This window comes from Trichosurus vulpecula, chromosome 8, assembly GCF_011100635.1.
Source record: "Trichosurus vulpecula isolate mTriVul1 chromosome 8, mTriVul1.pri, whole genome shotgun sequence".
Classification (NCBI taxonomy): Eukaryota; Metazoa; Chordata; class Mammalia; order Diprotodontia; family Phalangeridae; genus Trichosurus; species Trichosurus vulpecula.
In genome coordinates this window covers 42,260,167-42,287,057 of record NC_050580.1, presented here as the reverse complement: position 1 = coordinate 42,287,057, position 26,891 = coordinate 42,260,167, and the positions used below count along the sequence as shown (strand labels likewise).

The following is a 26,891-nucleotide window of genomic DNA, read 5'->3' as shown; positions in this document are numbered from 1 at the left end:
GGAGGCGGGACCTGGGGCGGGGCCTGGAGAGTGTCAGTCAGGAAGGAGGCTGGACTCGGAAGGGCTCTTCCGACTCTGCCGGGCGAGTTAGGGGAGGTGGGCCAGGCATGCCGGAGGCGGGGTCAGCCTCGTGTCTGGCTGCTCATGCGCAGCCTGGATTCGGAGGGGGCGGGGCGAGTGGCGGCTGCGCGTGCGTGCCCGCGGGGCGCCTGGGGCGGGGCCGGGGCTCAGGCCGGGGAGGGTGGGAGGGAGGGGTGGGAAGGAGGCGAGGAAGGGGCGGCAGCGGCTGAGTAGCCTGAGGAGGCTGAGGGAGCGGAGGCGGCGACGGTGGCGGCGAAGGAGAACACGAACACTGGGTCCAGGCAGCCGCGGCGCGCCCAGCCGGGCCGGAGGGCATGTGACTGCCGGGCGTCGGGGGCGCTCCATCCTTCCCACCATCCGTCCCTCACCTCCTGGGCTCCTCCCCCGCTGACCCGGCGGTCGCTGGGCCCGGCCCGGGGGCGGCGGCGGCGGTGACCCGAGCCGGACCCGCAGCCGCGACCTCCCCTGGGTGAGTGACTGAGGGGGCGGAGCGGGTGGGGCGCCCCCCCCCCCGGGGGTCGTGGGCCTCCTCTGCAGGCTCGGGGCCGGTGGGTGGGTGTGTGACTGCTGAGGGCGCGGCTCGGGCCCCGCGGGCCCCCACCTCCCACAGCCCTGGGCGGCTCTAGGCGGGGCCGACCCAACATCCTGGCGCCCCTCGGAGGGCACGTGGGGGTGTCGGGGGGCTGGGACCTCGTCATGGGCTGTGCTCTGGGGGGCCTGCGGCTTGGGGGGGGGCAGCTCTTCCTTTTTGCATTAGGTGCCTGGATGCTATTTATAAAGCCGAAGCATCCAGCGTTTCTCCTGCTAAAAAGATTCAGAAAAGGCTGGGGCTCCTTTTAGAGGAGTCAGGGGACCTCCGCAGGCCTTCGGGGCACCCAAAAAACAAACTCCACATCGTGCCAGGCAATTTACTGGGATGGATCACATTGCCGGAGATGTCAGGGTTTGAATTGGATTGCCGAGACCTTTATCTTCTGGTCGCTTCACCGACACTTTTTTTTTGGCCCAGAAAGAGGGAAGGATGGATCCTTTGTAGTGGTTATTGGTGATTGCACTTGATCTTGAATTTCATACTTGCAAATTCATCTTTGTAGACTAGCCAGCCAATTAGGCTTGTTTTCCAAGATGAGGCCTGAGTCGTTCAGAAATCTGTTTTTAGGCACCTCCTCTTGCTTTGATCAGAGGTTTATATAGCCAAAGGAAACACAACTCAGCTGTTCATCCCCCTAGGTTAGATAAATTGTATATATGTAAATGCGTATATGCATATCCGTATGTAGATCATAGAGGCAAAGAGTGATTGATTGAGAGGTGGGAGGGGCATTGGAAATCCAGTCCACTCCAGTGGTTTTGCAGATTAGGGGAACTGAGACCTATAGAGGTGGTATGACTTGCCCAAGGTCACAGAGCTAGCAACACTAGGCTGCAAAATCAATTCCATTTTCCATCTATTACAGTATACAATATCGCCTCTCACAATAACAAAACTCTCATAGCTTGCTTTCTTTTTCTCTATCTTCAACATACCCCATATCAAATAGTACCTTTGCTTCTTCTTCTAAACTTAGGAAGAAATTGACAGATGGCAAATAGATATATAAGTTGTAAAAATTTAAATCGATAGTAATCTATAATAGAAGAAAATATGCTGACTAAAGGTAAATCATTATTTATATAAATTGATGGAGGCAGACCCTTGCCAGGTTCCTCTGTGCATTAAAATGTTACACAAGCAATTTTTCTTTTGGCAAGAGTATCCAGTAACCAGATTTCTTAGACCACAGTTTTGTGGTAGATTTTGTTATCTTCTTGGCTGCATCATTTCTTTGATACTATGCTACGTACAGTGAACTTTGTAATTAATCTGTGTTATGGCAAATAATATTATATCTGGCTGTACCATTTTAATGGAATGATTGCTAAATTTAACAGGACACTACCAAATGATAACATTTGTATTTGATGACCATGGTTGCTACACCATAAGAATATAAACTTTTAAGAAAAATACCCCTGAAGTTGTAACAGGAAGACCTGGGTTTTGCCTTTGATACAAACTATCTGTGTGACTAGGCAAATTACTTAACCTCACAGTGCCCCAGGCATAGTTTAAACTTTTTTGAAAATTGATATCTTTTGTTTTTATATCACTTTCATTTCCAAATATATCCCTCCCCAAAGAACTTTCCCTTGTAACAAATAATAAAAAAGAATGAGGAAAAAAAGGCAGCATAGCAAAATTAAACAACCTATGGATGTGAAGTCCCAAGCAATTCTCCAAGATGCTTTAAGTTACAGATGAGTTACTCATCTGCATTGATGGAGGGAATGTTCACATTGGGAGTTCTGCATGCCTATGAAATTGCAGGCCTTCCAGATTCTCTGCATTTCCGAGAGTTATTACTAATGCCTTCCAATTTTTAAACCTCAAACCTCTTGACCATCTGTCATTCCTTCATCACTTTCTTCATAGTTGTTACCTTTTTTTTTTTCCCCATGTTCTCTTCACTATTGTTATTTTCTTCAACCCTAGGCTTCATCTTTAATTCTATCCACAGAAATACAGCTTTTTGTAAACCCTTTAGCTAGAATTTTCAAATTTTATGTAATTAATGATCTTTTAATCTAGTGTCAAAGTAATGTATTTAAGGTTCGATAATTTCATCCATGTGTGTTCACTCCCTTCACTGACAAAGTTTGAAGCCCTTCCGTATCTTTGTAGATGGTCATGTGAATTGCTTTTTTGGGAAAGAAAAAAATTACCTTCAGTCCATTTCCTTGGAGATAATGAGCTTCTGTGAACTGACTTGCTTTTAGGTCTTCCTTTTGCTAGGACCATACTCAAAGCCTTTTTGCCTTGGTAAAATCTGCCAGAGTTTATGTTCACTGGCATAGTGTTCAAGAACCTCAGGACTCAGGACATTTCTCTGTCAGGATGAGGTATCAAAATAGGACTTTAATGGAGCTGTGCCACACAAGAGTTCCTTATTTTCCTTGGAGATATAATGTTATCCTCTACCAAGAATCATTCTGAGCATAGTCAAGACATGGATCCAAATCCCTGAATTAAGTGCATACTTAATATAAATGAACTGTGTTAGGTGCTAAGTTTGGGGGTGGGGTGGGGATTACGAGGTTTAAAGGGCTGTCCTGATGGGCTGGGAGAGGAATTTTGATACCCATATGGATAATCATAAACAGCGTTACTTGGCAGATACCTTAGAGAACACTTTTTGCTGCTCTTCTAGTGATGAACCCATCATTTTGCATGGTCTACATCTTCTAGTCATTAATTCCTTTATTTTAATTTGCTAAAGGTACTAGCCTGTCATCTAGTGGTAATTAATTGGAATTGCTGGTTTGTTTTTTGAGAAGTGCTTTCCAATTCTTACCATAGCTCTAAGATTGAAGAATGATTTTAAAATCCTTTTGCTTGGTATAAGGAAATTCAAAGAAAGAGAAAGCAGTTGTCTAGATCTTCCTGCAAGTGGTCATTTATGTCCACCGAAAATACAAATGTGTTTTACCTTTTATTCTTTGTCACTAGCTCTCTTCTTCCTTGTCAGAGTATCTGGAACTCACTGCTTCCCAGTTAATTCGTGGTTCTTCCAACTAAAATGTATAGTCTATCCTAAGTGTGAATTTTCTTATGAAATATGGTATATTTTTCTTAGTGCCTTGTGAACCTAAAGAGCCATTATTATATTTCCAGTTTAGAAATAGAGGGTGGGAGACAAGTAACAAGTAGGGCTTTTTGCTCTTGGGTTGTTTTCCACCTGTTGATAGCAGTAAAAATCTTTAGAATATTTGAGATGGTTGTGGGCTTATTTCAGGGCCATGAAGGTCTAGGTGAAGATAACATTCTATTCAGCTGTGGGCTGGCAGGGTAGGGTATGGAGGAAGGAAGGAAGGAAAGAAACCTAGGGTTAGAAGTAATATGTGGTTGTGATGGAAAGGGCAGCGGGTGATCCCTGGGGAAATTACCCCTGAAACTTCTGAAGAGAAGACAAAGCCTGCAGGTTAAATCCATATACATATGTAGGCACACCCTGAGTAATGTAAGCCTATTTCATGACAGTGTTGCTAATTGCCCCCCCCCCCCCACCCACCCACCCAATTAAGTTTACTTCCTCAGCTTGCACTCAGACTCAGGTTGGGTCTCCAGAGATAAGCCTGTGGGTGGCTACTCCTGTTACTGTAGCTCCTGATCCTTACTGCTTCCCATGAAGTGGTCTTGATTCACTTCTCTGGAGTAAGTAGGGACCTTAAAAGGTCATTTTATAGATGAAGAACAGGAAACTGAGGCCTAAAGAGATGAAATGACTTGCCCAAGGTCACAGAAGTAGTAACAGAGCCAGGATTATAACTCGGGTTCTGTGACTCTAATTTTAGATATGTACTATTATTTTTGATGTCATACTTTTTAGCATTTTTAGTCGTTTATGTATCCTCATATAAGTTGCTGAGAAATTGAGGTCATAGTCTTATCTAGAACACTAGCTTGTCTAGAATCACTGAGTAGATTTATGATAAAGTTGGTATTAGGACACAAAGTTTATTTTCTAATAATATACTTTTACACACTATACAGTACTTTAAGCCAGTAAGTGGTATCAAGTTAAATGTAAGAGAAATCAGGCCCTTAAAAACCAGAAAGGAAGCTTGTATCTGACAATCATTCGTTTAGGCACAGGAAATGAATCTTACCACAGAGCACACAGAATGTAGAGATTTACAAGATACTCTACCAGAGATTACAGACTGAAAGAAACTTCATGGTCTCACTTCCAGTCTTACCATCTTTGAAGATTTATGTAAGTGAATTCTTGTGTCCTCCTCTCCTCCTTGAAGGCAGTTGATAGCAAGTCTATTAGATGACTAAAGGATTTTACAAGACCCAAGCATTGAGATTATTTGGCACAAAAGAGAGAAGTATGAAATGACTTCAATGATGTAGACTGTATTGGAATAATAAGAATCTACTTTGAGTCACTATAGAGTAGGAGTTCTTAACGTAGGATCTACAGTTTTCCTCTGTTCCATGGTAGATTTCAAGGGGTCTTAGAAGTTGGACAGGAACCAAATTTCATCTTTATTTTCACTGACCTCTTTTTGAAATTTAGCATTTCCTTCAATTATTTAACATTTTAAAAAGTATTATTCTGAATAGGGGTCTACAAGCTTCAGATTGCCAGAGGGGTCCATGACCTAAAAAAACTCAAGACCCTCTGCTCTAGGGAGAAGAGGATAGACCAGGTGATTTCAAAAGTTTGAAAACATCTTGACCTAGAAATTACTCCCTGGCAACAATTTATGTCACTGGGAAGGTGACCATGTTGGTCATTAGGATGTCATTTAGTAAACTACAAGATGTTATTTATTATAAAAGGAATAAAGCTTCAGTACTCCTGTCAGTACGGATTACCACTCATCCATGCCTTTTCATCTTGTGGAATTTTTGTCCATGTGTTTTTTTAAATTCTCCACAGAGAAGTGATCTAGTGTCATAGAGGCCTTTTTCTCACTTAGTGGTTCTCAAACTTTTTAGTCTCAGGACCCTTTTATACTCTTAAAAATTATTGAGGACCCCCTCAAAACTTTCTTTTATTTGGGTTATACCTATCAATATTTACCATATTAAAAGTGAAAACATCTTAGTATTATTATGAAAATAGTTTTTCATTTTGCAGGTGTTCTGAAATGGTCTTAGATCTTCCAGGAATTCCTGGATCACACTTTGAGAACTTTGGCTGTAGTTCTTTAGATGCACATGTTGAGTCAGGAAGGCCTGGGGTTTTATCTCTCCTCAGGTTACTTAACTTTTCTGGCCTCCAATTTCCTCATTTGTAAAATGAGAGATTTGTATTCAGTGGATTCTAAGGTCCCTTCCAGCTCTAATTCTGTGATCCTATGAAATTTCATGGATACTAGCATTTAATTTGTTAATCCCTGACTGTCTTTTCACCCATGAAAAAAACAAATTCTTATTGGCTGCAGTGGTTGATCTATCAGTTAGTAAACATTTATTAAGCACCTGCTATATGCTAATCACTGGGGATGCAAAAAATCAGTTCCTGCCCTTGAGAAATTCACAGTCTAAAGGGGGAGTCAACATCCAGACAGATATGTACAAAAAAAAGATATATTCAGGTTAAATTGTATTTTAGCAGAGAGAAGACACTTGAATTAAGGAAGATCAGGAAAGATATGTTTGTTTTAATAAGGTTGATTTAGTGCTAAGTTTGATTACCCTTTAGAAAACTTTATTTTTTTTAAAGCTTACCGAATATGCTATGAATAATGCATTTTAACTGTACGAGAAACAAAAATTTGTTCTAATGTAAGTTTTTTTCCCTAGAAAAAAAGAATTCTAGGAAGTCTAACTTGTATTCTCAAAAGTTGCTTTCCAAAACTTTGTTTGCAATGTAATTGTTTTGAATTCAGAATGTATTTTCCCGTGGAAGCATACTAGTAATAGCGATTAGATGTACAGTCTAGCTCAAAAGAACCCATTTAACCAAAATGCCATACATTTGTAATGAAAACTATTTCAGTACTGTCAATTAAGTAAAGCAAAATCAAATAATAATTATACATTTTTCTTGCAACTTTTTGCTTGAGGAAAAGCAGAATTTTAAATGGAGGAACTGGTGGGTAGTCTGGTACTTCAGGTATTTGGCATGATAGAAAAATCTTAATTCTATCTTTTACAAATTGTCTTTGTGACCACAGGCAGGTCACTTTATACGTCTGGGTCTTAGTTTCTTCATTCTGTAAGGAGAGAATGTCCAGGGTTGGGCCTGATGCCAGTCAAGTTCAGGCTCAGGATTCGAGCTGCAAGGCACTTGTGAAGCATCTAACATTTACTTAACAGGAGCATAGAAAAAGATATTCAGCAAGAATCTAGCTCTAGTATAGCTAGCTCACTAGCTCCCCTTGCCTCTGTGTGGAAGGAGTGGGACCAAAGGGTGTGTCGATGTCTGTTCTTTTGGCTGGGTTTTTAAGGTCTAAATGACAAGGAAGCCTGAGTTAACGGCTCAAGCTCTAGTTTTCTGTATTGATCACATCTCTGAATGGTTTCACTTCCTTTTAGGGAGAAAATTGTTTAATCTACATTGCAAGTAGATGATGCTCTACCGCTGAGAGGCCGTATGGTTTAGGGGCAAGAATGCTGTGGAAGCATAATTAAAGAAAATGTTAAGAAATACACATTTTTATAGTCTGAAGTGAGGCAGCTAGGTGATAAAGTGGATGAAGCACTGAATCTAGAATCAGGAAGACCTAATAAGATCAAATGCAGTCTTAGACACTTGAAAGCTATGTGACCTTGGGCAAGTCACTTAACTTCAGTTTGCCTCAGTTTCTTCAACTATAAAATGAAGATAATAATAGCTATCTTCCAGGGTTGTTTTGAGGACCAAATGAAATATTTGGCACAACGTAGGTTCTATATGAATACTAACTATTTATTTGAAGTCTTTTCCAGACTTATCTGTATCTGGACCTGATCAAACTTTTGGTAAATAGTTAGGGGGGTAATATTAGGGTGTTAAATCCTTTTTCTTCTTCCCAAAGGCCTTTCTATAGAGAAACTGGAACAAAGTTTGAGGAGTTCTAAACCCCAGGAAAGTGGTACTTAGATTCAGATGGGGAACACCTTAAACCGATTAAGGTCATTACCTATCTCAGTCTTATTGACAGGTTGAGGGAAAACAGATTCTCCAAGATGTTTGCATTTTAAACAGTTATTCTGATATTGATATCTTTTGTTTTTATAACCCCTTAATTTCTGCATATATTCCCTCTTCTCCACTCCCAGCTGAGCTAGTCTCCTTGTGACAAAAAATAAGGGAGATAAAAGTTTAGTAAAACTGATCAATACATCAGCTGAGTCTTACAGTGTATGAAATGTGCCATACCCATCCTCATCACTGCAAACAAAGGAGTGAAGTGCCTTTTCTTAACTCTTATCCAGGTACAAATTTTGTCATTATAACTAATGACCAAATTAATTACAATTAATTAAAACAGGTTTAGCTTAAATTTTTTTCTTTCCCCTTTCATTGTGGTAACCACCACGTATGTTGTTTTCCTGGTTCTGCTCATTTCACTCTGTATTACTCATGATCTTTCAAAGACCACTAACAGTGACAGTAGTCCTAGATGTCGGCTCTTTTAATTTGTCCTGAGGTTTAATTTGTCAGGGCATAGTGAGTGACTTTAGTTCATTAAGAGTAGCTTGATTTTAAAATTTTTCTTTATCATATTAGGCTTAATTTCTTGATCATTTTTATTCCCATTTTTCCTGTCTTTACAAATGGGGAATTAAAAATTATTCTTCCTTATAAAATGAAAGCAGAAGCAAAATTAGAGTTCAGTAGTTGTCTTTTTATTGCCTGAAATGAATTCCTAACGTAAGACTTAGCTTGGCTGATCCTCAGACTATGGCTGCATAGTCTGCCATCCTGTCCATTTTATTGCTGTGATTAAGAAAAAGCCATTACCATTGCTTTGACTTTGATAATATTAATGTTCAGTGTGTCATTTGAGGAGCAATACACTTGAGTAGAAAGAACACTTGGCAGCTGAATGATCATGGTTGTAGTTTAACTTTCTCACTAGTTGGCAATTCACAGCTTCTCTGAAGTCCATCTTTTATTGCAGCAAGGCCATCTCAACAATTGATTTTCTTTTGCACTCTCCATAACAGTTTTTTTAAATCTCCTACATTACCACTTCCCCCTCTCTCACAGCTGAGGACCTTACCTCATACTTTAATTAGAAAATAGAGGCCATTCTCTGTGGACATTTCCAATTCTCAGAAACCTCATTCTCTCCCTTCCTCTAATCTCTAAGGATTGTATGGATCAAATGAGATAATATTTCTAAGGCAGTTAGTATAGTGCCTGGCATCTAGTAGGCACTTGACAAATGCTTGTTTCCTTTTACCTACTATGTGCCAACCTGCTCGAGATAGGGAAATCCAGTCTTTAAAAAGTAGATAAGAAAAGAAAAAAACAAAATAGGTCATGCCAGACTAACTTTATTGACTTTTAGGTAGAGTTACTAAACTGGTAGGTTAGGAAAATGCTGTAGATATAATTTATCTAGATTTTAGTAAAGCATTTGACAGTCTCTCATTGCTGTTCTTATGGACAAGATGGAAATAGACTAGACAATAGTAGAATTATCTAGATCCATACAAAATTGTACTTATTCTACTTCTAATTCTTTCCTCTGGAACTTTCATTTCTTCTAGGTGTTCATTATAGAGCTTGTGGAAAATCTGTTTGTTTTTTTTTATTTGAGTCTTGTAGTTGTTAGGGACTTACTTGCTTCTTATTCTGGAGGATTTCTAGGACTACAGTAGTTTTTGATACTGGTTGGTGTTTTCTTTGATTTACTCATCTCTCTAGATTTAGTTTCCAAATTGTGGTTTTATGCCAGGACCAGATAATACCCCCTCCTTTACTTTTGGGTTGGATAGTTAGCCCTGCTTGGTCTTGTCCTATGTCACTTAGGTTCTTGAGCTGATCCCCTTTCCCAGGATTAGATTGGGAGCTCTCTATCTTCAGGGTTCTCTCTGGAATCTTAGGACAGAGGGCTAGGAATCTCAGAGCCCCAGGACATGGGGTATCCTGATCTGAATGATACTATTGTAATATCATTGATAATCACTGCTTGCAGTTGCTTCTTGGGCTTCTAAGGCCACCACTTTGGAAAACTCTCAGGACTTTCTGACTACTCTAGGACTTGGGGCATTTGTCTGCTGTTGCCTCCATGTGTAGAGCCTTGAAGGCTATAAATGTCTCTGATCCATTTCTGGGTATGCTAGAGGGCTGCCTTCCTCCTATGCTGGCCTTGCTAGTGGCTTTCTTTCCTATTAACAACTGAGCAGCAGTTCCTGTATTGGACAGCTTTAATGGGGAGGGGGGGGTCGTCAACTAGGTGGTGCAGTGGATCAAATGTAGAGCCTGGAGTTAGGAAGACTTGTCTTCCTAAGTTGTAATCTGACCCCAGACACTTAGTAGGTGTGTCACTTAAGTCACTTAACCTTGGTATGCCTCAGTTTCCTCATCTGTAAAATGAGCTGGAGAAGGAAATGGCAGACCACTCCAATATCTGACAAGAAAACCCCAAATGGGGTCACAGAGAGTTGGAATGGACTGAAAAATGCCTGAACAGCAGCAGTACCCCTTTCCTATTGCCCATGGATCTTTGGGCTGACATCTTGTGCAGTTCTGGGGTGGGAGGAGTCATTTGCAATAGTCTCTCATTGGATTTCTTGATTCAGTCTGGTGTGAGCTTAAGGGTTTTGCTGGAGTAGGCATATGAAAGCTGGGTGGTCTGTCTCCTGTTTTGGCTACTATCCTGTTTGGAGGCCTGAAATTTGTTTCCCGTGTTATTGCCATCTTGTCCTCTTTCATATACCTTGAGAATTATTCCATCTGTGCTCTCAAAATTGTTGTATCCTGCCTTGCCCTCTGCTCTCTGTAGTTGGTCTAGTTCGCCTTTGTTTTTTTCAGTGTTATTTCCATTTCATCTGGCAGCCCACTCAAGACTGCGATGTTAGAGTCCAAATTTGGTGGTTCCATTGTCCTTGATGAAAAGAATTTATGACAAAAATCTCTACAAATCTTTTTTTAATTGTAAGAGATGAATCAAACTTCTGTTTCCACAGAAAATATGTAATATACCAGAAGTCTTGTATTTGCCCAGGAAGGCAGGAGAGAAAGTCTTGGGAACGTTGATTAACACTTCATTCCACTTGGATACCTGCTTATCAGAATAGCTAAAGGCAAACAACTCCTTCCTTGTACTTTGGATAAAATCCACAACTCCGAAGGCTGGAGGAGAACTTCATTCCACAGCACTATTTTGAATATTAGAACTCTTCTCCTGTTAATGGTGAAGATAACTCAAACACACTGTGTCCTTATCAATTGAGGATGTTCCTTTAAAAGAATTTATGACTTGTTCTTTTACTAAGTAAAGTATAAAGAAAATGAGAAATGTAAACAGGGATGGAAACCCACTTGGGGGTGGGGTTTAGGGGTTTTCAGGTAGGCAGTGAAACCTGAAATGCTGACCAATGAAAGGCAGGAGGGAAGTTTGAGTTGGGAACAGAGCATAAATAGCTTTGCATTTGTCTGAGCAAGCATACTCCATTAGGGAGCTACCCGTTCAGAAGAATAAATGTAAAATAAATATAATGAGAACTTTCCGGGCTTCACAACAAGTATTGTTCTTTCTAGAGTGAGCACGTTTCTCACAAAGTGAAATAATTTGCTCATGTTTGTTTTATTTTTGTATTTATTTTTTCAAGAATGCCTCAAATATCTTACTTTCTCATGGCATATCAGATTTAAAAAAAAATTGATGATTAGGACCATGTTATTTTAAGTTGCTGCTTGGGTGCCTTTGATTTTGATATATACTATTCTATTCTCCAGTGAATTCTTATGAATGAAGAATAATCTGCCCTTATTCAAAATGCTTTTCCTTCATATTTAAAAGCATGATTACTTGAAACATTTCTGTTATTAAAATTGTTAAATTTTACTACTCTGTACCATTCGTATATTTTCTTATTCAGTACTTTTTTGTTTATATTCAGAAGTTCTAGACAATTTTTTTGTTTAGTGTCTTGCATTTTATGCTACTCAGGTTTTTTGATTTGTTATATTCTTCTGGGAGACTTATGATCCTTATGTTATCTCTAGGCATCCTATTTTCAGGGTCACACTTTAGTTTGTATAGGATTCCTGTGGTGGGTTTTTTTTTTTTGCCTTTTGGTTCTTTTCTGCCAAATTTTTCTCACTTTAGTGTTTTTGTATTCAGTATCTGTTATTCTTTCTCTTAGAACTTCAGTTTCTAGCAGGAGTTTCTTCAGGAAAATAGGTTAGATCCAGTTGACCTTTTGAATTTCATTTTCTTAAGTGCTATTGCCATTTCTTTACTTAGTATTTTGGGTACTGAGGGGCAGAGTCAAAATACAGCTATTCTGTTATAAACTCCCATGAAGATAGATCAATATGAAAATTCTAGTGTATCTATTATATTTCTCATCTTTATCCTGTGGGTCTTCTCTGCCTCCCACCTTCAGGGAATAGAATTGGGAACTTTGATGGGTAACTCCATGGCAGTGCTTGTCCCTTTTCCCCCCTTTTAAACCAGGGAAATAATAAATTCAAGTCTAGGTTCAGTTGCTAATTATTTAAAGAGATCTAAACCAGGGACAGTATTGAAACAGCAATCTTTCTTAATGAAGTAAAGCTACAGAAACATCAACCACATTTCAGAATTCATACACTGTCCTTTCTGCTCCCTGTTTTCTCAGGGGATGATGGGTAATAGATGCCCTTTTCCAGTGGCATGATAGAAAAAATTATTCCTGCCTTACTGGATGTACAATGACTCTCCCCCCTCCCTCCAGAAAGAAAAGGGTGGGGGAGCTGTACATAGGCCTACCCCTTGTTCCAAGGAATCAGCAGCTAAATATCTGTTTGTTGACTTCCTCCATTTTGTTACAAATACTTTGAGGATAATCTGGTTTAGCTGAATCTCAGAGCAAGCTTTCTTTACCTTCAACTACTTTTCATTATATTGTAATACTTTCAAATCAGTTTGTACTCCAAACTGTTTGTATTGCCTTTGTCTGTCCTGATCTCTGCTCTGCAAGGAAGTGTTGTTTGCCAAATTGAGGTGGTTTTAATGGCCGCTGTGATTTGTTAAACTTCTCTAAGAAACAGTGATAGAGCCAGTGTTTTTGCTTTTATACATGTCTGAAGTCAAATGTGTGTTTAAAAGGTAGGGTTAGAGCTGTTATAATTCCATGCAAAGTCATGTGTTCTTTATCCTTTCTTATAATTTGGTGTTTACTTGGACTTTGTAGAAAAGAAAATGATTTATGTTTGTAAACAGTCATTACTTGGTTAAGATGCATTTTCACCTTAATAACAATAACATGTGTGTTTTGTTCATTTGTTTTCAGTTATGTCTGACTCTTTGTTGATCCTATTTGGGGTTTTCTTGGCAAAGGCACCGTATTTGCTGTTTCCTTCTCTAGCTCATTTTACAGATGAGAAAAATGAGGCAGACAGTTAGATGAATGGCCCAGGGTCACGCAGTAGGTGTTTGAGGCTAGTTTTGAACTCTGGAAGATGAATCTTCTTGACTCCAGGCCCCTGGAACTCTATCTACTGTACCACCTAGCTGTTACTTATATAGCACCTTCTGTGTATTAGGCATTGTGCTGAGTGCTTTACAAATATCGTCTCATTTGGTCTTTACAACAACCCTGGGAGGTAGATGCTATTATTATCCCCATTTTAATGTTGAGGAAACTGAGGAGGACAGAGGTTAAGTGTTCAAGATAGTAAGTGTCTGAGACTGAATTTGTACTCAGATCTTCTTGATTCAAAGAGTAGTTCTCTGTACACTCTATTGACTCTGTCTACAGCACTAGCTGCCCCTGCCCCATCTGCCATTTTTTTTGTGTGTGTGATTCAGTGCTTGCCACATCTAGCACCTTTTGAATTTCTTCTTGAAGGATCACCAGCACAGTACTGGTTGAAGAGGCATTATAGCCAATAGGTGAGGTCTTCTAGCTGCTGCTACTTGAGGTTGACATTGTTATGCTTGATGCATTGACCATAATGTCATCCTCAGTGCTGGATATACTTCATGAGAGTGATAGATATCTATGGTGAGCATTTGATATTAATAATGAAAAGTTCATAGAACAAACTTAACTCTGTCGTATCTTTCAGGATATCTTGAGTGATTATGGCATATGCACGGAACATATCTTGTTGGAGAAGCTTCTTTAAGATGGTATTTTGCTCTAATGAATAAAATACTTTTTTTGTATCAACAAGCGTTACATTCTTTGCCTTTAGATCAGTTTTGGGATTTGAAAGATGTAATCCCCTGTGGGATATTGTTGTTGTTTTTTTTAATACAAATTGTTAGTGAAAATAAGCTTTATTACATCAGATAATAAATACATACAAAGATGCACATAACAGTTTTAGTCATTTATCCAGATTTTTAAAAAATCATTCTATGGCAAACACAAGATCTGAAATCTACAGTTTTCATCTGAAAAGTAACTATCTGGGTTTTTAATTTTTTAGTAGGTTCATCAGTCCTCCGTATTTATAACTCATGAATTTTAAATCGACTTCAAAGCGCGAACAATCATGCAAGTCCTCAGACACCAAAAACAAAACAAGCAAAAAACCCGTGTTATTGTTTAAAGCAAGATCCCTATTATGTAGCCCTAACTGGGAGATAACCCAACTGCTAGGTAGAATGTGCAGTTGGCACTGACTCGTGAAAAAATCCTTAAGAGTTATTGGAGACTCTGGAAAAGGTGGAAAAGAATGACAATTTGGGTGTTTTTAAGTGTACTTAAAAGAAGAAAATCAAAGATAGGGTCAGGTTTTAACAGGGCAATAAACTGTAGTTGGCCGCAACACAAGCAGAACTTTCTACATGCAGTTTCTGGACTTAATGCTTTTTTAAAAAATGACCTAGGTTGTTCCTAACTACTTATAGTGCTTATTTTAACTGCAAAATTGCCATTTTTTCTCACAGACTGATAGGGATGGGGGGAAGAAAAGGGGAAAGAACCCAAACTTTTAGACCATTCAAAATAAGGGCTTCATATGAATGTTTTGAAAGTCACCAGAGGAATAAGTGTTCTTTCTTTTTCCCAAAGAAATGGAAAACTTTGGAAGTGAAGTGGGAGGCTAGGTTCAGTCTGTCCCAGGCATTCCTGGACTAATCCTTGAGCATGAATGATGCCCGCTTTAGCCTCTCCATGGCCCTTTTGGTCCCAGAATACATGGGTCTGATCTCTTTGCCTAGCTCTTAGATGATAGATAGCTAAGAGTTCTGCATATTTGCTTTGCAGTACCTGGCTGCTCCCTGTATCTTGGATATAGCCTAGAGATGTAGGTCCATAGTCATTGATCAACTGTTGGTACTGGGTGGGGGCTGCCATGCTGGCAGAAGGAGAGTGGACACTCCCAGCCTGGTTCAGGGATGTGCCTGACACGTGGGCCCAGCCCACTTTTTTTTCTGGGATATTGTTTTGAAGAGCCTTTTTGTTCCCTTATACTTCCATTAATTATTCCATTGATGTGAATGTGGCTTCATCTTCATAAAAATTTTAGAAAGGCATATGGGTTGGTAGTTATTCTGGTATTTCAGTTGCTTTTTTTGGATGGTAATAAGGCCCAAGGTTTTTTCGTGCTTTCTTTCTCTTTTCCAGAAGCAAAGCTAATAAATTCTTGTCTTGCTCCTAGTGATAATATTGACCTTCAAAAGGACAAACAAGTGATAGGGGGAATTGCTGTTTTGGATTATGGATTTAGAGCTGGAAAATACCATAGAATTAATCTAAAACAACTCATTTTGCATATAGAGCTAGTTATTGCAAAAGAAATGAAGGGAATTGAAGGGGGAAGTAACTTCAGTATTAGACTTTGATTAAGAAGGAGAGGAAAACTAGGCATATTCTGAGATGATTTTAGAGGGCAGGTATTAAAGGAATCAGAAAAGGGTTAGGTGGCAAAACATGGTCTAATATCCATGTGGTCCACGTACAGTCCTGAGACATAAACAGAAATAATTAAAATGACAAAGAAAATGGAAAGCTCTCTGAAGATAGCAAAGTAAAAAGATAAGGAAGTCAGTGGCCAACTGGAATTTAAAATGAACATATACTGTAATTGATCATGAATATGAAAGTATTTATAGTCCTATAATAATAAGATCAGATTCTCAGAGGCAGGCTAAAGACAGCAAGCTTGTTTTTTCTGGCTATATTTGAGAAAAGGGAATGATTAAAGAGTTATGTGTCTGGTTGTTAGGATGAATGAAACAAAATTAATAGGCAAAGGGAAAACATTGCTAAATTTAGATATAGAAGGGACCTTAGAGATGATCTAGAGTGACCACCTTTATTTTACAGATTAGGAAAAGATGTGACTTAAATAGCAAAGCCAGGATTTGAACCTAGGTCCTCTGACTCCAAATCCAGTGCATTTTCTACTGTGTTGTCTTCTGAGGAGAATGGTCTTTAGACTGGAAAGGAGACAATAAAAGTACTAAATAGGGAGTTGGAACCCAATATTAGTAAGGCTTTGTAGGAACATGTAGCTCTGCTGTCTTTATTGCAGGGTAGCAAAAAACATGATGTTTATAATTGCCGAGTAGTGTTAGTTATCTTTGAAGGAAAGGTGTCATAGGACTGTAGAAAAGGAAATATTTTCCCAATTTCAAAAAAGGGAAGAGAGTAACATGTTCAAACTGAAGCCAGTGAGGTTGGTGCTAATTCCTGAAAAACTAGAATATATTATCAAAAGGAAGGTTAAGAGAGGGAAGTGGTGATGACAAGAGCTAGCATGGTTTTTTCAAGATGAGATCATGCCAGACACATCTCATTTCTTTTCTTGTTAGATTTTACTAGACTGGTCAATCATAAAAATGAGGTAGATAACAATTTAACTTAGACTTTTGCAAAGGTTTAGACAAAGTCTCTCATGCTAATCTTGCAGGCAAAATGGAGAGATGAAGGTAGAGGATAGAATAGTTAGGGGAATTCAGAACTGACTGAATATACCTCAGATCCAAAGAATAATCAATGACTGAATATAATTAAGATTCAGCATTTTTATTAATGAGTTGGATGAAGGTGTAGATGGCATACTTTTCCTATTTGAAGATGACACAGCTAGGACTCAGGAGTTGGAGGTCTAACACTGGATGAGAGTTAAGATTTGAAAAGTTCTTTATAGGCTAAACTCTTAGGCTGAATCAGATCAAATGACGATTAATAGGAGTGTATGTAAAGTTCCACACTTGAGTTCCCAAAGTCAACTTTCCAAGTAGAAGATGGGAGCCTGACTAGGTAGCATTTCATCTGGAAGAGATTTGGGGGTTTTAGTAGCTTGCAAACTCAGTATGAATCGGTGTGAAATGGCAGCTCTTAAATGCATTAAAATAAGCATAATATCCAGAATGAAGGAGGTAATAGTTCTGCTTGAATTATGCCTGTGTGTGAAACTGCATCAGTCATGTTAGGTTTAGCTTTGGGTGCTACACCTTAGGAAAGATTTTGGCAAGCTGGAACATGGCAGCCAGGATGGTAAAGGCCATGCCATATGAAGATCAAGTAAAAGAACTAGGAGCACTCAGCTTAGAGAATAAAAGATGTCCTGGGTGGGGTGGGTAGGCAAGGAGGGCAACATTGGAGAGGAGTGGAGAAGGAAAGTTTGATGGACTGCCATGTAGGGTAGGATAGGAATTATATTTGTTCTGACTGGTCCAGTGGTCAGGAATAAAAGGTGGAAATTGCAGAGAGGTAGATTTTTGTTCAGTATAAGAAAAATACTTCATATTAATTAGAACTGTCTAAAAGTTGATTCTGGAGAAGGAAACAAACCATTCTAGTATCTCGATCAAGAAAATCCCAAATGGGGTCACGAAGAGTTGAACATGACTGAAAAAATGACTGAAAACAAAAAAAAAAAAAGTTGACTGCCCTGCCTTTACAGGAGGAGAGCTCTCAGGATGAGGCTGGCTGTAAGCTGAAGGATACTGTAGAGAATATTCCTGTTTATGTGCTGGTTGAGCTAAGTTATCTTAGTGATGTGGTACTTTCCAAATTTAAAAGTTTATGATTCTAGAAAACATGTCCCAATTTCCCATATAAAAGATGGAGCGTTGAGACAAAAGAGCCTGATCACTTCTTTAGGTTAGAACAATGTTTTTAGGGAAAATATTGGGGATGAAACACTCATGTACAAGCCACATTTCAGAAGCTGTTTTTCTTCCTTAGAGTTTCTAGGTGTATATGGTCTCAGGAGACAGTGAGCTTCTCAGCACTGAAGGGCTTCAAGTGGTGGCACTGGGGTAGAAGGGAATCTTGTTCAAGTACCAATTGGACTAAATTTCTAAGGTTTCTTCCAATTCTGAGATTCTGTAAATCTATGAAGTACTAGTGGTTTTCCTATGGACTTCTGAAGATTTCTTATGAATAGACATAGTGTATTTGTTTCTGTCTTGTCTTATATTACTTATATTTACTAATTATGTTTTGAAAAAAAACCAAAAGCTCCCTTAGTATAACACCTTAGTCCTCTGGTAGTAGTAGTTTCTTTATCGTGGAGGTTTCTCTTCTCCATTGAGGCAACTACCCCAAAAAAGTATATGTGGTTTTGCCAAGCCTAATGTCAGAAGAAATATTCTAGGTGCTACTAATCTTCTACCTAGACTCCTGCCTAATTTTATAAAATTTAATTTCTGTGAATATTTTAAAGTTTATGTTCTTACTGCATTTTCATGTTTAACTTTCTAAAACATTTGAACATTTTTAAACTTGATAACTGGCCTGGACATTTTCCTGATGTAAACCAGTATTTAGATTCTCCTTTCTACCACTTAGGCTGTTAGAATTGCAAAAATATAGAATTTGTGAGATCTGCAGCCCTTTTGAAGAAGGAATGTAGTCTAGTTATGGCTAGAAGCAGAAGGAAAGACTTTTCAATGGAATGTGAAAAACTGCAACTGTATTATTTTTCTTAAGCGAAAATTTAATGTTGTCCTTGCTAAATTTCTCTAAAACTGTTCCTTGTGGCACAGGAGTTTGCTTAGCAATACAAAATAGAGAATTTTGCCTATGGCTAGTGGCAGGATTTGTCCCGTGTTTGCTAACATAATTTGTGGGTCTAGTTTCTTTTTGCTGTATGGCTTTGGATTTTTATTCCATATATGAAGAGAAAAGGCTAATTTTTAAAATGTTGGTGTTAAGTTGGCTGTTTGGATTGCTAGTTAGATTGTTAAATTTTTGAATACACTAGGAAGTACATTAACCATGAAAGTTTACAAAAAAACCTTATCTTAAATGCACACTATCTATAAAAGGACAGTGGTAATCATGACTAATTTCTGGACTTGGTTTACATTAGAATCTTCAATCCTATAAAGTTAAGCTGAAACATCTTACTTAGTACATTACAGCAGGGCTGTCCAAAATATGGCCCTTGGGCCACATATGGCCTGCCTGTGGGTTTTAATTTCCACAAGCGAAAAAAATAAAATAATAATTTGCATGTAATACGTATTAGATTTTTTTAATTCCATAACTAATAAATCATCAATGTTAATTTTCTTTGGTGTTTTTAAGCAGTATTACAGATGGAACATGTCGCATGGAATTTTCAATGGATCTGTGGGATGCATTCCGTCTGTACAATGCAGTCAGTATGCACCCACCTTTATACTGTTGTGTTGTCGCTTTGTTGTTTTGTGTTTGCTTTTGTGCTTCCCACCTTCGCCTGTCATTGATGACACGTGTCCCCCCACTTTCTATTAGTGTACTGTATTTTTTTTTCTGGGTGCGGCTCTCGAATAATTATTTTAATGCAGCCCGAAGATAACCTAAGGTTGGATAGCCCTGCAGCATTATAATTGACTTTATGTATATATGATGACACTGTCTTTTTCTCCCCCTTTTTTAGATTCTGTCAACTTTCAAGAACAAATGTGCCCTATAACTCATGGAAGAAAAACTACAAGTCAAGACATCTTTGGGTTCCAAGTTGCCGAAGTATGGAGCAAAATCTATAGGCAGCACCCTGCAATCAGTGCCGAATGGGACAGCTGTTAACTTATCAGGGAATTCTTCAAGTAGCAGTGGCAAAAATTTCGTCAAGCACAATGGCTCTATTAATATGTCTTCCTATTCCTTTAACTGGAGAAAGTCAAATAAATACCAACTCAATGAGCAAAGTACTAGGGATTCTCACTCTACCCATAATTCATGTGGCAAACTAGTTGACCCTGAAAAACATGTTAATACTCAAGAAACATTTGGTAAAAGTGGATTAAAGAGGGATTTGAAGAGTGTTTCTTTACTTACATCAAAGATAGCAAAGCCATCCAATATGTTTGTTTCATCTTCAGAGGAGTTAAACCAAAAGACTTTGTGTGGACTATCTAGTTCAGGTAAATTCACCAAAGCATCATTATTAGGAAGGACTTCATATTCTTCACTTAGTGCTCCAAAACCACAGTTAAATGGATTTTATGGAAATAGACCAACTATAAGTATGCAGAGGCCTAGAGCAAACTCCTGTACCACCAGAAACAGTTCTGGAGAAAGTTTAGCACAGTCCCCAGACAACATTAAATCTTTTACCTGTGAAAAAATAGTACGGTCACAGAGTTTTTCACATTCCATTCAAAAGTCTTTCCTTCCACTTTCATCCATAACTAGATCACATTCCTTCAACAGGGCTGCAGATCTTGCAAGGCCTTATCAAAACCAACAGTTGTCCATCAGAGTGCCTCCAAGGTCAAGTATGCAGTCAAAAAATGTACGATCAGAGGTTCTCAATAGAAATGAACATTTAACATTTGGATTTAATAGGCCCTATGCTGCTTTTTCTGGCTCTGGTTTAAAGAAGTCGGCTTTACCAAATGGCTCAGGGGTGACATCTTTTGATTATAGGCTGGGTCGAACCTCTTTACTGAGCCCAAACAGACCACAATTTACTGGGAAGATTATAGAGGATGATAATAAAAATTCAGCTGCTGACAGATGTGTATTGGAGGATTCCTCAGTTTTGAGTAATGATGGAATTATTGAGAAGGAAGAAGACTCAATAGAAAATTATAGTACTAGAACAGAAAGTAGCCAGGGCATAAATGATAACATGCTGGAAGATAATGCAAAAGTCAGATACCTGAGTGATGATGTGGATGAAATATCCCTTTCATCTTTGTCTTCTTCTGATAAGAATGATTTGAGTGAAGACTTTAGTGATGATTTTGTAGATATAGAAGACTCAAACAGAACTCGAGTAACCCCAGAGGAAGTCTCACTCAAAGAGGAAAATCTTGGAAGTGTTCCACTAGTGGATCCATTTGATTCTCTGAAAGAAAGTGAAAAACCTTTCAGTAAAACTGATGAATGGATAGATATCAGTGTGCCAGGTAAGTATCTTCATTTTGTCTCCTAGAAAGTTTTATGATTTTTTAATAGCCAGGTTGCTTATAAGCACAGTCTTTAGGAATTTCAGGTAAATAAACAAAGGGCTTAGACATATTTAGCACCTTATTTAGAAATGTATAGTTATTCCCACTGTAGCCATGTTTTAGATCTCTGTACATTCTGTTAAGTAGTGAATGCTTTCTGGGTTGCTCTCCAGGGTAGTCTTATTGTCTTTATAGAACATAAAAATCTGTAACTACTTTATTCAATGCTTTATTATGTTGAACTGTTACCAGTATCCTGTTTGATCTATTTGCCACATTAGGCAGCTAGGTGGAGCAGTGGATAGAGTGCCTGAGCCTAGAGTCAGTCTTATCTTCTGAGTTCAAATCCAGCTTTAGACACTAGCTTTGAAACTCTGGGCAAGTCATGGAACCTTGTTTACCTCAGTTTCCCCATCTGCAAAATGAGCTGGAGAAGGAGATGACAAACCACTTCAGTATTTTTGCCAAGAAAACTCTAAATGGGGTCATAAAGAGTTGGACATGACTGAACAAATTGCCACATGTACTTCTTGTTAAAAAAATATTATTCATTTATTTTTAGCATTCTTTAAAAAAGTTTTTTTGAGTTCCAAATTCTCTCCATCTTCTTAACCCCCCACGGCCCTGGTCATTGAGAAGGCAAGCGACATCTGTGAAGCTATACAAACATATTTCCATATTAGCCATGTTGCCAAAAAAAAGCAAGAAAAATAAAGAAAGTGAAAAAATTGCACTTAGAATTCATCAGTTCTCTCTCTGGAGGTGGATAGCATTTTTTATCATGAGTCCTTCGGAATTGTCTTGGATCATTGTGTTTATCTGAGTAGCTAAGTCTTTCACAGTTGATTATTACAAAATTGCCATTACTATGTGCAGTGATCTCATTTTTCTGCTCACTTCACTCTATATCAGTTCATATAGGTCTTCCCTGGTTTTTCTGAAACCACCCCCTTCATAATTTCTTACAGCACAACAGTATTCCATTATATTCACATATCACAACTTGTTCAGTTATTCTTTGATTTATGGGCATCTCCACAATTTTCAGTGCTTTGCTGCAAAGCTGCTATAAATATTTTTGTACATACAGGTCTTTTTCCTTTTTCTTTGGGGGATACAGACGTAGTAGGATATTGCGGGGTCAAAGGATATACACTGTTTTATAGCCCTTTGGGCATGATTCCAAACTTTTCTTCAGAATGGTTGGACTAGTTCACAACTCCCACATATTCTTCTAAACTTTAGAAAATCTTTTTTTTTAAAGGAGAGATTTTATTGCACAAATAAATAGTAATATTTTGAGGAATATTAGAATTTCAAAAGGGAAGTTTTATTTTTTATAATGTACAACTGTAAAATAAGATAAAATGGAAAGATTATAAAGTTTTAGAGCTGAAAAAACTTTATGTAGTATATTCCTTTTTTTAACATATGAGGAAACTTTAGAACACTAAAGCTCAAATGACTTTTTTTTTTGTCGGGGGGAAGGCAGGGCAATTGGAGTTAAGTGACTTGCCCAAGGTCACACAGTCAGTACCTGTGTCAGATGTCTGAGGCTAGATTTGAACTCAGGTCCTCTTGACTCCAGAGCCGGTGCTCTACTCACTGCATCACCTAGCTGCCCCTCAAGTGACTTTTTCAATGTCATACAACTAGCTAGTGGCAGATTTGAATCTAGAGCCCCAAATCTCTTGTCTCTTTGTCTAATATGTGTCAATAATAGCACATGCTCCACTGATAGAATCTAAAAAAGCCCTTTTGGCAATATATAATTAACAAAATGAATTATTTTGTCCTCTGCATAATCACATGTCTCTGTAACCTCTCTTTAAGTGTTGTGTTTCTTAAAATCATAGGATTTAGAGCTGGAAGAACTTAGAGGCTCTCTGGGCCAACCCCCTCATTTGGTAAATGAAATAAGTGAGACCCTGAAAGATCACACAGGAAAAGGATTTGAACCCAGGGCCTCAGATACCAAATCTGTGGTTTTTTTCACTGTATATGTATGTTGCCTTCACGTTTTCATTAGGAGGAGACCCGGGGTGGGGGTCAGGGTAGGAAGCAAGATGGAGGGAGAGAAGGACTGAGGGGGATAATGCCTATATGCATCATACAGAAGCAAAAGTTAGGGAGGAATTATTCAATTCCATGCAATTCAGCAAACTATCAAACATCTTCTCTATGTTACAAACACTTTTGTGGTAGGGTTTTGCTTCTGTCTTAGTTTCTCTTGCTTCTTTGGCTAGCAGTTACAGCAAGGCCCACCAATTGTAATATGTTTGATGTAGGAGTGACTAATAAAGTCTTAATAGGTACTCTGTAAACCAGGCTCTCCTTTCCTGCCTGAGACTGCAGTGGCAGTGTTAACCATGTGACTGGACACTTGTAATACAGGGGCTTCAGACACTTGTCTGTTTTACTCTATGAAAAGATGTGAGAATGTAGTGGGATGTAGCGGGGTAAGCCAAAGGAAAATGTGGGGTGGGATTAAGAAGAAATGTTGAGTTTGAGATGCCTGTGAGACATATAGTTAGAGATATTTGACAAATGAGTAGTATTGTAGAACTGGAGGTCAGAAGGGAGACAGAGGCTGAATGTATGGATCTGGGAGTTTAATGCATAGAGGCCCTGGTTAGACTAATGGGAACAGATAAGCTCATCTATCCCAGGGGTTCTTAAACTTTTTTTGTTTCGTATACTCCTTTGGCAGTCTGGTGAAGCCTCTGGACTCCTCAGAATAATGTTTTTAAATAATAGGAGGAAATGATAAATGTCACTTAGAAGTTAGTGAAAATAAAGATATAATTTTTCCTATTCAAGTTCGCTGACTCCCTGAAATCTATACCCAGGTTAAGAACCTCTGAATTAGAGAGAGATTAGAGAGAGCAATGGACCCAGGATAGAGAGCCCTCAGGTACATCGATACCTTTTAAACTGAAGCCAGATTGAATCAAAACCAATCAATGCTTTTGAAAAAAAAATTCTTTTGGTACAAGATTGACAAATATGAAATGCCAGGTGGTTGCTTTGAAATGGCCCATATCTTTTTTTATCTATTAGATTGGCATTTTAAAAGAGAAGTTTTATTTGTAATGCTTAAATATTCGGAGTAGCTAGTGAAAAATTTTTCTTTAGGCAGTGTAGACTAACACTCATTCTTTTCAGTGTCGATTAGCACTTACTCTATTAGTAATGTTTTTGTCCCTTGGCATATTTCATTTCTTATTTTTATTTCTGCTTTGCTTACTTGTAGACATTTGGCAGTAGAAACTATCTTCTTAGAGTACCAGTATGAACCCTTGTATGTATAGCTATAAGGGAATAAGAATTTCATATTATCATGTATGGTTAGTGACTATTGAGTGTTACCTCTCCTTTTAGGTCTTCAGAATATGCCAGTGGAGTTTTGAAACCTAGGCTTGACAGTGTCTGTATACAAGAGAATTCTTGCCTCAAAGTTATTATTTTGTGCTTTGTTGCTAGAACTGGTGACTTCTGACTGGCTCTCATGAGGGCTCTTAAATTGACTGAAGATGCTGTTAAAATTCATGGCAATTTGAGGACCCTTCAAGAATGGCAGTAGTCACAGTGCAAAGTTCATAGATATTTAGACATTAAAGCAACATCTTTAGCTATTAGTTGAAAGTTAAAATTCTTGAAAGTATACTGTTAGGAGAATTTTAGATTTTTATGTACATTATTAAGTAGCTGAATAGAACTAAGTAGTGTTTTTTTCCTGTTAGAATAGAAAATAACTAGGTATATTTAAAAAAAATCTGGCAAGAAGCATTGCTTATTATTATTTTTGCTCAGAATTTGAAAAGTGTTTTAATCTTGAATTGAGTTTGGTTAATTTTTGCTAAAACCCATCAAATTACTAGAGCGTGTTTGTTAAAACCTAAGAAAAGTCTGTAATTATTATATTATTTTGTGAATTAATGCCTTTTTGTTCCTTTTTTTAACTAGTAGAAGACAAGAATGAATGCACCAAGCACACTTCAGGAAATAATCTGATTTCTCCAGATATGGATTACAGAGCTAGTTCTTCATTTGAGCTCTCCCCATCTGATAGCTCGGATGGAACATACATGTGGGATGAAGAGGGTTTGGAACCCATTGGAAGTGTCCATCCGTGTGGAAGTTATGAGTCTTCAGAAATGAACAGCATAGTATGTATGGATTTGTACAATTTTTTTGGTGCATTTCATTTTTCTGACTCTAGAACAATAAGAAATACTCATTTTTTTGAATGTGTGAATTAGTTGTGTAATGTAACTTACATGTTAGAGGGCTCCCAAAGTGTCTGGAATTAAACTCTGAAATAGAGGTAGAGAAGCAATGCAGAACAAGGAAAAGACATGCATGTCTTCATTCAGTATGCAATATATGAGTGCTTTTGGGATTTTAGTCTTTGTACCATCTTGGTAGCTTATTTTTATGAACTTTTTACTTCATTATTTTGATAGCTTCTCATCCTATGTGACTCTTGTCTAGGTCCTTGCATAAATCCTTCAAAAGATTAGAGGCCTTCTTATAGGTCTTTTAATATTTCATGCTCTTACTTCATGATTGGCTCATCTTCTTTTCCATTCATATGTGGCCTCGATGATGTCATTGTATTTTTATTAATAAAATACTATTACTTGTGTGTTTACCAGCATGTTAGGTAGGAGCCAGAATTTTTCATTGTTAGGTAATGTGACATTGCAGAAATGCTAAGCGGTATAGTACTCTCTGGAAATGGTTATAATTTAAATAGCTCAATATATTTAGGCTTGTAGTGGTCTTGAAATGATGACCCTCATTTAAAAAATCACAATTTGTTATGCTGGGAGATGGTTAATATTCCAGCAGTCTCTTCAAATGCTAAGTGAGATTAAATGATAATTTTACATTTGTTTCATTATTATTCTTTGGGTACTGGGAATTTAAAAAAAAAATTATTTTGCTGCTTGGTCTATCTAGCAGAGAGTTTACTAAGAAGCCATCCCTTGGTGGTGAGCAGGAGAAACCTAATGAATGAACAATGTCAATTGCCCACATTATGACATGTAGTTAGACAGAAAACTTAGCAGGCCTGCCATCGGTAAGTGGACCAGAGTCAAGCAGGAAGAGAAGAGTAGGTCGCCTTTAGGAAATTGAAAATCATTTTTTTTTTTAATGATCCTAAACTTCTCCCAGAAACAAATTCCTGTGTTCTTAATACTAACATTTTACCAAATACAGTGGAATTAAAAATGAGTGTTCATAAAGTAGTGGATATGAGTGCGCTGCAACATATATGAGGGACTTTGAAGAGGAACTAGAGTCAAAGGTATCATTAGGGAAGTATGATGAGGCAACAAGAAGATGGCTTCGTCCTATTGGCAGGAGTGAGGGAGGACAGATGGACAGCCCAAGTGCTCCACTGATATCTTTGTGATGATAGGAGAAAGTGAGGAAAGGCCCCAGTGTTTTGGAAGACCTATTATGGTGAATTTCTGGGAGGGCATAAATAAAAATGGAGGGAAAAACCAAATTGATTGGATTGGAGATGCATTTGGTTATAACATCTTGCAGTGATTACCTTTGCCTGAAGAAAATTGAGGATCTTGTGGCTTCTCTCTTAGTACTTTAAGCCTAGGTAACTAGGCTGCAAAACAGACTATCCTATAGACTATTCAGGTTGGGCATTTGTAGAGGTTGGGGGTGGAATGGAGGTACTATATAAACATGAGAGATCATAGGATAATGTTGAAAGAGGAAAGTAATTGCTCTAG

The 26,891-nt window shown here is 38.3% G+C and overlaps 1 protein-coding gene across 4 annotated transcripts in view; it reads left to right on the top strand.

Moving 5' to 3' along the window:
- The first annotated feature begins 229 nt into the window (after positions 1–229).
- Positions 230–26,891, top strand: part of CCSER2 (coiled-coil serine rich protein 2) — a 150,986-nt gene continuing 124,324 nt past the window's right edge. For 3 of the 4 annotated variants that reach the window (XM_036769604.1, XM_036769607.1, XM_036769606.1), the window contains exons 1-3: positions 230–550; positions 19,614–21,090; positions 25,099–25,301. In XM_036769604.1, the coding sequence (XP_036625499.1) occupies positions 19,653–21,090; positions 25,099–25,301 (1,641 nt within the window). In that variant the 5' untranslated portion in view covers positions 230–550; positions 19,614–19,652. The remainder of the gene's footprint in view (positions 551–19,613; positions 21,091–25,098; positions 25,302–26,891) is intronic. The other variant, XM_036769605.1, reaches the window with a different exon arrangement.